This window comes from Callithrix jacchus, chromosome 5 (assembly GCF_049354715.1).
Source record: "Callithrix jacchus isolate 240 chromosome 5, calJac240_pri, whole genome shotgun sequence".
NCBI classification, from domain to species: Eukaryota; Metazoa; Chordata; class Mammalia; order Primates; family Cebidae; genus Callithrix; species Callithrix jacchus.
The window spans coordinates 78,593,320-78,606,910 of record NC_133506.1 but is presented as its reverse complement, the minus strand read 5'-3'; the positions used below and the strand labels follow the sequence as shown (position 1 = coordinate 78,606,910).

The 13,591-nt window shown below is 36.4% G+C and overlaps 1 protein-coding gene across 4 annotated transcripts in view; it reads right to left on the bottom strand.

The window, feature by feature from the left end:
- MAP2K4 (mitogen-activated protein kinase kinase 4) overlaps positions 1-13,591 on the bottom strand; it is a 124,673-nt gene that overhangs the window by 49,764 nt on the left and 61,318 nt on the right. For all 4 annotated transcript variants that reach the window (XM_008996498.5, XM_002747899.7, XM_078373063.1 and 1 more), the window contains one exon: positions 1,065-1,184. In XM_008996498.5, the coding sequence (XP_008994746.1) occupies positions 1,065-1,184 (120 nt within the window). The remainder of the gene's footprint in view (positions 1-1,064; positions 1,185-13,591) is intronic.

Genomic DNA, 13,591 nt, shown 5'->3' with positions numbered 1-13,591 from the left:
CCTCTAACCTGTTTTCCAATTATAAGATTTCATATATTTCTATTCAGTGCCACATTCAACCCTGTTTAAAAATATGTATTCATTTTAAAGCCAAATAACAGCAAAAACCCCAAGGCTATACTCTATGATCCCATCCCAAAAAGAAGAGAGGAGAGGGAGGCTTTTTCTTACCAGTTTATTATAACCCAGCTATTCATCCTAACATTTTCAAAACGAGAAAGGTATTTTTTTAAAAGTATTTGCAATGCTTAGCAGTTCGGTTCAAGTCCTACTCAACTAAGTATCACAATTTTTGATGGTAGTCTAGGATAGCACTGACTTATTTACAGCTCCAGCTCTCCTAGCCCAAACTCAATTCCACACTCCAGGCAGCTGGATGACTGGAAATGAGTAAGTGGACTGAGAGCTGAAGGCAGAAATGATAATCCAAGTTAGGATACAGAATAAACAGAGGCCAAAAGAAGAAACATGATTATGAGACCAAGAAATTAGAGCTTTAGTTTCTACACAAAAATCTGGGTAAGAGAATCAGAAGAAAATAATTTCTATTGTAATTGTTAATTTCCATGTCTGATGGGTATACTTCAGGATTATGGGCAGAGACACACAAATGTTTATACTAAATGCAGATATATACTTGATGACAGATGAGTAAAAGTTTAAAAATAAAGTTGGGGGAGGCACTGCTCAAGGCTCAATGAAAAACCTATAGCAAAAGCACTGATATTTAGATGTCAGTTGATTTGTCAGGTCCTTAAAGAAAATACTTGTAAATTAAAAAAGGAAGTATAAAATTTATAAATGATAGCCACAAATACTAAAATACACACACACACACACACACACACACACACACACACACAAACACACATGATTCACCCCTTACCCACTACCCCAAAAAGAGTGTCAGAAGTTACTGTGTAGATTATCATGGTTACATACTAAGATATAGAGATATTAACTTACTACTAATGTATGGTATTTAAGATTAGAATCTAATCCTGCCATCGTCATTTGTCCCAATTAGATACTCATTCATCAGCTAAAACCCAGTGTATTCCTACCTCTCTGAAGAGTGCACCATAAAACTGAACAATGTATGGGCAATCACTACTCCGCATTACTACATCCAAATCCATAAGAAGTTGTTTTTGTTCTTTTTCATCCACTGTTGACCGAATTCTCTGGAAAAGAATGACAAAAGATGTCAAAAAATAGTAATAATTCTGTCAAAAAAAATAACAATAATTTTTAGTCTCATGGAGAAAAACCTCTACCACGAGACTAATAATTCACAAATATTACCTAGATATGAAAATTATCATCTTTCCTTATGCTTTACAAGAATAATTTTTACCACAGAAAGTTTAACAAACAGCACTTAGAAATTCTTTAAAGGAGACAGGGCAATTTAACCACAAGCATTTACTAACAATGTTGGGAGTTACACAACAAAGTTCTTAGGCAGTAAAAATTAACCTCCACATGCAAATATAGAGAAAATGATAGTGAGCTGTAACAGTTTCATATGAATAATCACAGGTAGCTTTATACATACTTTAAATCGTATGGAGTCTAAGCATTCAATGCAAGAACATCCCTCCTCTTCACTCACTAGCATCACCATACCACAATGTCCTCATTCATAAAGATGGGAAATAGTCCAGAACTGGATAAAGTGAATACTAGTATAGAAGCAGTGCACAGACAAGAATCCAAGTTCCCAAAATCCTAGACTGGAACTCTGTCCTTTAACTGCACTTTCTATACACTAAAAACAACATGCAGGGCAGCATAAACCTGTGGAAGAAAACCTAAAAATGAGAAAACAGAGGACTATTTTGTCTATTCCTAAGCTAATAAAGCCCTCCTCCATATATTCCTAACCAAGCCGTACCAGGGATATATTCCTAACCAAGGTGTACAACAATTTCTTTGCACATTTCTAAGAGAATGCCAGAAAACATTAAGTACCCCACCTCCCACCTCTTATTCAAAAACAGCATAGAACACAGAGGTGTTTGCAGGGACAATGCCCACTGCACTGGAGACAGAGGAAAGAATCATGTTCAGAAATTATAAAACATTAATAATGAAATTATAGTTTAACATCAAAGCATGCAAACAACTTCTGTTCTCATAAAAAAAAGTTCACAATATCACACCACGCCACTGTGTACAATACATAGTACATACTTACAAGGCAAGTTAGTATCAAAAAATACACAAGGTGGCATTTTGTCTTCCAAAGACTTCAAGGTATCTGTCAATGTTCTTGAAAGGGATGAAGGTAGTCAATTAAATTCTTGAGCCCATTTTACAGAAAAGAAGCCAGAGGCACAAAGAGATACAAAAGATGTATTTCATGTGACACGAGAATAAGCAGTTTTTTAAGGAATAGAAGTAGGTTCTCTCAGTTTCATTTTTGAGGAACTCCATAGATTCCAAACAAATTTAACTTTGCTACTTAAAATGTATAGCTTGCTAGCTACAGTATTTCATAAGCAAATAAAATTTATTAACTGGCATTATGTTATATACACAGATTTACCTACAACTTTTATATTAAATATCAATGCTCAGATAAACAAGGACTAAAATAAGAATGAAAAACAGAAACAAAGTAACACTAGTTTTGTTAATGTTAAGGAAAGTTTCCCTTTCTCTCTCATTTTGCTATTTTCATAGCTTATGGATTACTAATCTTACTTTTAAATCAACTTCAGCATGTTTGCTCAGAAATATTTTTAAACTCAAAATAGCCGAGAGATGTGATGTGAATTTATTCACAGCATGATTTGATAATTTTTGTAAATATTTTGACTACATTTATACCTTTAAAAAAGAAAAACTCTAAAAGTGTAGCTGTGAAAATGCTAATTCAGGAAAGTATTTATGAAAGAATCTTAATAATCCTGTATATCTAAATTAAAAATAGACAAAGAGTGATTAATTAGAGGCAAGCAGGGAAGAAAAATCCAATAACCCTTTTTGGTTGGGGGAAGATTTCCACCTACTAGTTAAAGTATTCTCACTATTAAAAAGTGTTAAAAAATGTATTTTTTTCTATTTTCACTAATATGAATATGTTGGCAAATGGAAATACACTAACACACATAGAATACATAAAAGGTATCCTCTTTACTAGTTTATTTTTTGTTTCACAAAACTAGTTGTGTGGTATGCTAAATATACATTTGTACAAATACTTATATTTCAACTAGAAAGCATATTACAGTAAAAACCTCAATAGTTATCATCAGTATCTGACTTTTGGGAGCCAGTGTCCAAAAACCCTACTGTAGCTACAGAAAGGATATTCGGACTACATGATCTAAAGGCCTAACTGAAGTTTCAACATCTGACTGATACTTAATACTGAGGCAATCTCTGACAGAATTGTTACTAACCAGACTGTAAAGAGTTCCCAGCACAGCTCTAACCTTTGAGATCATCAGCACTGGCAGCAAAATCTACTCATCTGTAAGTATTCTTTAATGTCACTTCCAGTACAAAACAGAACACAGAGCAGCTGAATGGCCTACTAGCCTAACATAAAGTTGATTGTGCTTTTCAACAGATCAACACCTCCCCACACTCTCCGAACATTTTGTCTAAGTATCTGGCAGTGGGTAGAAAAGTAGCTGCTGGTATTGCATCTGAATTGTTTGGAATTGAGCAAGTACAGCTAACTCTTAATTATTCTAATGTTTTAGAATTGAACTGTAACATTTATCATATGTGAGCAATTAACAAACTATTTCAAAAGGCCTAAAGGACCCCAAAAGGGGATTAACTATAAGCACATGCCTACAAAAGCAGTAACTTCAAATTAGTGATTTTAGTAACTCAATAAATAATTCAAGTAGAATACTTAGTGACAATCAATGATTCAAATAAGAGAATATTTAGAGACAAAAGCTATTACCAAGAAAGTTTTCCTAATGGACCATCAAAACAATATCTATGGGAAAGACTTCTACATTTGAAACAAGTGAGTCTAGCTAGATCTTCTAATATTAAAGGAGCACACCTAAAAATTAAACATATCAAAAAGAACAAACTTCTCTTCCCTTTATAAAGCTGTCCTTAAGGGCACAGAAAAATGCAAGTACAAAGGTGACGCCAATTATATGACTTGAAATTCTCATAGTCACAATGTTCAGAAGTAACAGCCTCAAATAGCAGGAAATTTTCATTTATTTATATAAATTTAAAAGTTATATAAGGCTGATGTTTCCTTGAGCTCAGCAAACCTTTTTTCTCTGTCAGTAAAGAGCAAAATGAAAACTACCGGAAACCATAACATACTTAAGAAAATCAACTCAAGAACATTAAGTTTTTTATTTTATTTTCATCTAAATATCAGAACTCATCAAAATCCTTCTTTTTCTTTATGGGGTTACTGAGCTCTTTTTACTTAATACTACTTTATTAACTTAGCTTAAGTTATTACACGCCCTAGGACAAATTAAATTGTGTTTCTTGAAAAAAAAAAATTCCACATCTCTTTTCCCAATAATAAAGTATTTTCAGATCATTTCAAGTTTCACTTTATTTGAAATATAACATAAAGAAAAAATTTAAAATTTAATTGAAATAAAACAGAAAGAAAAAATTTAAAAACTAACATTTAAAATCAAAACAAAAATTACTACTCTACATGTAAAAGTAGCTTTCTATAGTGAAGAGATTTATAAACTTGAAGTTAATTTTTTTTAATTGGTGTCCAAATCTGTATTCAAGGTTGAATATAAGCCCAGTAAAGCAGGCAAATGCCAATAAAAAACAGCAGGTAGATACAGGTCAGAACTGCCAACCTCACTCCAATTAAGAGTCACTTAGAGACACAGGGGAAAAAAGATTACATTCCCAGTTCTCTGGCTTTAAGACTATTAATATAACACATGGTTCCTGTCCAATTAAAAAAAAAATTCCAAAGAGTGTAATTTTTCTAAAACTATCAGTCCACCCCATGCCATTGGTTGGATCAGCCACAAGTTGAGTTGTTGGGAGTTCTGTATGGATTAGGCTGAAGTAATAGAAAGTTATCGAGTCCCATAGGACAAGCTAAAAATTTTCAGTTACAAATCCCTTGCCCTCTACTCCACCTGGTCACAAAACACAGCAACATCCACTTGGTGAACAGCCCCAAACATACAGAAATGGCTCACATCCCAAGTTGTTGAAACGGTGTTTTCCTTCTTTTTGTACAACATGGCATCAGAAGTCATTGGTAGATTTAAATGGTGACAGCTTATAACATCAATTGATAAAAACCTTGAATAATATTTAGCCTCATGTGCAATGGCTCCATTTTTGACAACTTGAATTTAAAGTATAAATAACCCTTTTACCAATACTGAAGAACTATGTAAATATGGTGGTGTTCTAGTTGTCCTCTAATTTTACACTGAAATCTCCAGGGGAGCCCTCTTTTCACACTGACACAATTCTCCTGCCTTGTATCCAAACCCTATCAAATCCGTCTCTCACATACAAGTTGTCGGTGTTCATCAGGGATGAATGACTAGTAAAAACATCGGTAAGTATGAAAAACTTTCAAGCAGATTATGACACATTGTTATAATGAAAAGGGATTAGAGGAACAAATAAAACTAAACTCGCTTAAGGACTGGAGTGGAAGAGCAAAGAAAAAGAAGCAAACAAGAGGATGGATAGAAACAGGCAGTATATACCATCAAGGAAAACTAATTTACCCCTTCTTACTGAGATATTATGCCTTAATCCCATCATAATGGCAACTTTTTGTTTGTTTGTTTGTGTTTCCCTTCCTTTTCTAAATTTATTTTCAGAGGTGGGAAGAGAGAGGGAGAAGGGGTAGTGGAAAAGAGCACGATGATGAAATGATTGCTATTACAGGGCATAAGGTTAGGAAGACTCAAATGTGGCAGAGGAAGGCAGGCAGGCTGACAACGTAATGGCTAAGGTGGAATTGTAGAGGAAGCAAAATAAAGGCTCACATTGTAAGTCCTAAGAAGCAGGTCACCAAATAGCATTGTGTTTAGGTGCTCAATAAATACCTGGCTGATTCTGATAGTGGTCCTTGGCAGTCACCTGGATTCAGAGTTAACCCTAACAGCTCCATGTTAGGGTGCTCAAAGATATCTCAAAGCACAAGGGCCTGCCTTGAAATGACTGTTCCGTAACTGCCTGTGAAATGACCGTTCCCTAACTGCCTATGTCCTGATGTGACAACTACTGATTCTCCCAGATCAACCCAGTTTTTCTTCCTATCAAGTCAAGCTATAGAAAGAAAGTTGTTAGACAAAAAACAAATGCTGTCTCTTAAACAATGTGTATAAGAGGCACTCTAGGTTACCTGATCCCATTCCTGCTTGGAGAAAGGGAAAACAGTTCATTATTGGATGACAAGTCATATATGCACTTCACTAAAACAGAAGTTCCACAGAGGCCATTACAGGTGTCAGTTCCTAGGATCTGAACATTCTAGGCAAAAAGGATATGAGTCATCAGCAAACATGTAAGGAATCAAGAACTGAGGAGTCCAGAAAACAACTTTAGAAAGCAGTGGTGCCATAGACACACTTGAAAACAGTAATACAATCAAATAAACTTACAAAATGGCTATCAATTCTAACTGATGCTATTTGTTTTGTTTTGAAATGGAGACAATACATGAAGGAATGAGATGTGAGGAGCCTAAGAAATGGGAAAACTAATGTGGAAGGGCATGACCATCTATCCTGGTGGATCTCTAAATTCTCACATGACAAATTCTTATCAGGTGATTGTATGGCTCAGCTGAGGGTCCAGAGGGCAGTTTAAAAAGGCAGTAAGAGCAGAATAGGAGACACAGCTCCCTGCCACAGAGGTACACGTGTAGCTACTTAGAGAAGTTAAGAATAGGTAGATGCTTCCAAAGTCAAATACAGGTGAGTTCCTGGATCAGAAAATAGAGCATGGACACAATGAAACTCAGCAAGGTGATGAATTCAATCATCTTTAGAGAAAATCAGTATAAGGCAATGGAGATTATTCCAGACCAATTAAAACAAATTGACACAAGATAAAATAATGGAAGCTATTAGTAATCCGGCCATTAGCAAGGCAAAGCATCATTTTTGACCAGCAACCAAAATCAGAATACCAGAAGGTATTTACTCTTCGGCAATCTATGTGGAATCTGCTATAACTAAGTTAGCTAAAGACCATACTTCAGTGCAGGGGGGTCATTCTGCTACATAAGCACCTACTGTCATCTACGGTTACCAAAGAATCCGTATTCCATATTTCAAGTAATTGCCAACTGTCCTGTCAAATTAATATAATGGCTAAAACCATGATACTCAAGACAAAAACCAAACCGAAAGCTCCCTATTATGACAGCAGCCTCCCTTTTGTATCAGGTAGACATTAGTAAATACTTTATCACCCATGCAGAAATCCTAAAACTAGTACATGAGCAAACACAGCACATGGGACCTCTTCACAGAAAATGAAGACTGATATAGCAAAGGTTCAGTATTAAAAATCAAAAGATGAAAAGAACAAAGATTATCTTAATTAATGCAGTTATAATCATATTTTGAAAATGTATCCAGTTTCTGTGATCTACAAACACCAGTACTGCTATGCCATAAACACACCCTTCCTTGTTCATTAAGCAATCGTTTCTAAAGATCCCTCTTAAGGCTACTGTCTATGAATAAAATGTGAAGGAGAGTCCACTGCTAGTCAATGATTGACACCAGATCAACCAAAGTCAGTGATGTAGAGGATAGGAGAGCAAGGATCACAGTCCTACAGAATCCCCACTATTCTGATCCCTACAAATATGCTGCTTTCCCAGCAGAAATGTCCAGAATTCAGTTGTAATACAAAGTTGGAAAATCCTAGAAACCATAGCAGCACATCAATATCCTATCACCTTCCTCTGGGCTGCAGGAAATCATGGGTATTCTTATTTTCCTAGTTTGCAGTATGAGTTCCTCCTTATCAGCTAGAGTCTTGTGAAAAGATCGCACACACAAATGGCCATAATATCTCAGAAAGCCATCATTAAGGCAGATGGCGACATTAACCAAAACAAACAGTAAAAGAAGCAAGCAAGATATATGGAATGCTGATCACAGATGTAAATCTTGCTTTCCTGTGAAAAAATAAGTGTCTGATAAGTCAACTGTTTTAAATTATGAAAGCACATATGGTTTTGCACAGTTCTGCTACATTCCTGGAATGTGGAAGAATGTGAATTAATAATTGCAAAAATTATCCAAGTCTTTTAAAATCAACTTAATAAACTCCCAGTTGTATCTTAGCCTCATTAATTAATTAATTAATTAATAGTAATACCCCATTCTGCTCACTGGGGATACTGAGATCCACTTAATTCCTTTTACATTACCTTCTGCTATGTATTATCAGAGCACTTGGGAGATCAGTTCCAAAAGCACATGTTATATTATGCCATGGGAAGTACTGCCCTGAGGACAAAGTTAATGGAACAAGTTTGACATGCCTTGGTACAAGTGGTATCATCTTCTTCCTCTTTACTAACTACATCATCCACACTTAAAGAAACAATGTCAATCTTAGCACTGAAAATTTTAAGGGTCTAAAGACCATAAATGACAGATCATCATTTCAGTACTTATGACATAAAGTAAGATAACAGCAGAAATCTGATATAACAACAAATTTCAGAGGCATGGCTATAAAATGACAAAGAATGATAGAAAATATGCAGGAAATATATCAAATACTGGTTCAAATGACACCCATGCAGAGCGAAGTGTGTTAAGACAGGTTTTTGGCTCGGCACGGTGGCTCACATCTGTTCCCAGCACTTTGGGAGGCTGAGGCGGGCAGGTAACCTGAGGTCAAAAGTTCAAGACCAGCCTAGCCAAGATGGCAAAACCCTGCCTCTACTAATAATACAAAATTTAGATAGGCATGGTGATGTGTGCCTTTAGTCCCAGCTACTTGGGAGGCTGGGGCAGGAGAATCACTTGAATCCAAGAAGCAGAGGTTGCAGTGAGCTAAGACAGTGCCACTGCACTCCAGCCTGGGTGATGGAGTGAAACTGTCGAAAAAAAAAAATAAAACCAGATTTTTCTCCAAATAACTATATAAGCTGGGATTTAGTCCAAAGTCAAAATTCATTAACCAAGTGACAGTAGAAGATTTCAGAAACCAGGTCTCTAGAATGTTAAAAAATACATAATGCCTGACTAAAATTCACCTAGAGCAACCACTTCCAAACTGTCTTAATTGTGTACCTCTATTACTTCCTCAGAGCTAGTGTGCCAAGGACTTCCAATACGGCTGTAGGCAGAGTCTCCACTTCCCACCCTCACATAACCCCGAACAATACTAAGTTTGGTTATTTCTTGGGTTGCACATACAATTCTGTTAGTGGAACAAACTCACAGTCTGAAAAACACTAACTTGAAGTGACAGCAAAAGAAACACACGTGAATACTGGGAGTTCCAACCCCATCTACACAAGGTAGCTGAGTTCAAAACCAAGGCTGACTGGAGGACAGCCCTGCCACATCCCTGGAACGTGCCCACTATGGGAAATGCTCTGCTTACACTTTTCATATGAACATCACAGCTTTTAAGCAACATTAAGAAGCACAAAAGAACATGGTTCAGTCAATCACAGATGCCTTAATTAAGTCACATAATCTGACCAAACAACAGTGTAAGATATTAGACTCCAGTCTCAATTCTAAAGAAAAGAGCCTGGACATCTGCATCCTGCAGGTGATTTGGATAATCAAATATGATCACTTTGGCCTGTTAGAAGTGAATAAAACGGCCTCACAAAGCATTCTGTGCCATCGAAAAGGAACTTTTCCAATTTGAAGCCCCCCAAAATCATTCTAGTGCTTTCGGAACATGCAAGACCAATGTTTAAACACTAAAATGAACCTCCTCAAATCATTATTTATCATCATAATCTTCACTGAAATCATTCGGTAATTGAACTTTTGACAGAAGTGGCATAGTCTCTCCAGTGGCAGGAAAACAAGCCAAGCCATACTTTTCTGATACCTAACTTCCATATTTGCCATACTATCTACACCAGCAAGGCCTACCCAACCAGCAGATTAAAGTTCCATTCTGCTCAGGGAACTGCTGAGCTGTGGGCTGTTGATACTGTCAGCAGAGGGCTCTATTCCTTCCTATCAAGCATCAGGATTAGGCTGTGTCTCAATTCCAGGTCAAGGACACTGAAGTCAAAATCCAAATAACAAGGAGAGGCAGGAATGCAGGAATCAAAATCAGGTTAACAGGGCAGGATCATCAAGATTCAAATCAATAAAATAGTTGGGCTGAAAGAGTAGAGATGAGGTGTAAAAGAACAAGACACATTAGGCTGATCACCAACAGAAAGAAAACACTTGAAATTCTTGCATACCAGGTCACATTGCTAACTCAGCCTGGCCTATGCAACTACCCTCAAACAACAGATCTGTTTTTCCTGATTAACCCAGATAATTTATCAAGCAGAAGACTGAAAAGTCATCGTAATGATCAACAGTGACAAATTTAGCATGACACCTTCTTATTCCTACCTACCTGTTCAATATTATTCAGTTCTTCAATGAGATGACAGCTTTATTACAGCATTAACCCTTCACACAACAATTCAGATTCCGCCTTAGTGACAGGAACTTCATTCCCTTATATTCCCTCTCATTTTCACTCTTAATTTTCCATATTTCTTTGGTTTCTCACACATACCATACAAACATGAAAAGGGCATGCATACCTTCAAGAAGTCAATCTGGACATGAGTCTGCTAGAAAACAGCAGGAAAGTTGGTACTCTAGGCGTGCAGCATTTTTTATACTGCACACAGGGTCAGGTGGAGAACATACTGCCAAGTATTGGAGGCTTACAGACAGTCATTCTTCCCTCTGTCAGCCATCTGAGCTTATAAGTCCATGCTTTAAACTGTAATATTTCATTTACTCTTTTTCTTTTCTCCTGTGTCCCTAGATTTTCTGTGGCATCATTGTGATTCTGATTAATGATGCTGGGTGTTTCTCCCAGATCTGAATTTCTCTAACCCTAGCTCAGAAACCTAATCCAAATTGCATCTTCAAACATTTGCTCTGAACTCTGGGCTTTACCCCACTACATTTAACCCTGCCGGAGAGCTGAGCAGACACCTACTTTACGCAGAGGATGGTGAGTATTCACGTCTAATGTTTTCATTCAGTGGTTACCACCACCGTGCAAAATACAACACTAAATAAATGTTATTTGTAAAAAATATTGATCACAGTCAAAAGTAAATACCCAGTAAGTATTGAAGGTTGTCCTCCCTGAGCTTTAAGAAACCCCAGAGGCAACAATGGCTTTGCCCTAGGCAGCCCTAAGACTAGTCATTCAGGCACAAGTATACAAAATGACTCTCACTCACAGGAGACCAAGACCCATTCCCCAGGTATGTGCAATTAAAACTAAAGGGTAAAAAATGTTCATATCTTAGGTCCCAACACGGAAACTCACTGACAGCTTGGGAGACTGTCCTCTAACCAAAGATCAAAAAATTGTTTTAAGTATAACTCTTACAATGTTACCTCACCAGTATAAATCTGATTATACTATAACTGATTTTTAGATTAAGTTTTTGCGGTAATTATTTCCGGTTACTAAGAAGTCACCTTTTTCAAATACTTCTTGTATGTGGCAAAATAAATTTGGGGAAGGACTTCTTCAAAACTAAAAATGAGGAATAATGCAAAGAAAAAAAAAATCAAGCTAATACCACAGCTCCCTTTTCTACAATTATTGCAAATAAATCTTAAGGATTATTTCCAGCTTAACATCTAATAAAGCAATCCTTCTTTATTCCCAAAATGCATATTAAGATGGTAGCACAGTATTACTTCAACTGTGTTTCTCATTTCATCAACAGCAATGGAAAGCCATCAGCCATGTGAACCACAGTCTCATGGTTCCTTTAACTATAAACTCTCAAATAAACTTCTCCTTAGTCATACACTGATTCTGTATATTTGTGCCTGTCAACCCGGCCAACGTACCTAGGTAAGGAATGAACAAACTCTCTCAAGTGTGATCAAAGACTATGTTTCTTTGAAGAAACCAACAAGAAATACATTTTTTAATTCAGAGATGGCATACATCAGTCACCAATTGGTATCAAATGTGAATGCATATTAATGCAAAAACACTTTTACTTCCAGTATTAATAAAGTCATGGAATCCAAAGGTATTCCTCAGCTATACGTTCATTGATGTGCGGTACTGCCATCTTCTCCCATCCCCAACTGCTATGCTTGTTCAAGAATTCAAGATGGTAAAGAAAGCTAGAGAGTACCATGTGATAGGTACAAATGAGACAGCAACCAGTTTGGAGATCTCATGACTACCTTGAAAGTTCTTCAAGTTCAGCTGGGATTTTTAATAGCATCCCAACTGGAACTGTAGCCATTGATAAGGTCAAATTATGAATGGTGGACAACAATTTCCTATTTTCATTCTTGAATTCCTTCAAAACTTGAGCATTATACAACTCAAAATGTTATCAAATTAATCACTGGGAAAACTTTTAAATGTCAAAATGAAGTATGTTCCTTACCTTAATGACCTTTTTAACAATGGCTAAAATCAATCCATATTACTAAGACAGTTTATAATGTTCATCAACAAAGTTGAAGCACACATAACACAAACTGAAAAAAGCAGGAAATAATTTTTTAAAACTTTCCTTAATAACTGAAAGAAAAGTTTACAACTTTAACTATACAGGAAACCTTTCCCTTAAGATCTAGCCAACTAAAACTGGATGTCACACACAGATAGCACATAAGAACAACACAATCTCATCCAGGGGTCTAAATAAATGACTCTTTCCACTTACACTGCAGTGGCACAAAACAGGAATACAGAAATCACTTCATATTCCAAGAGAACATTTTATTTTAACACATAATGAAGAGTTCTTAACCTGTGTGTCTTTAGAGGTCTATGGTTTATATGTAAAATGTTGTATATATATATACATCTGCCTATGAAAAGTCTACAGCTCTCACCGCATTAAAAAATTGCAGCCAAAAACAATGTTAAGAACCCACAGAGAACACACTGGGGTCTGTTGCGGGGAACAGGGGAGGGATAGCGGGGGTTGGGGGGTGGTGAGTTGGGGAGAGATAGCATGGAGAGAAATGCCAGATATAGGTCAAGGGGAGGAAGGCAGCAAACCACACTGCCATGTGTGTACCTATGCAACTATCTTGCATGTTCTTCACATGTGCCCCAAAACCTAAAATGCAATAAAAAAGAAAAAAACCACAGAGAGAATCATAAAGCTTTTCCCCACCACTAATTTAACATTACTTTCATTTGACCCAGCAAAAAGAAAAGCTCAACAATGAAGGAAACTAAACTGGTTACAGTAAGTTTGGCTCACAACAAACTTCTATACAGAAAGTACTTTATTTTAATATGATATAAATTCATTCTCAAATGTCAAGAAAAAACTAAGGACTCTCATCAAGCTACTCTGACAAACTCTCAAAACAGGACACTAATAGGAAGATGATTAGCTTAAACTATATGTAAACCC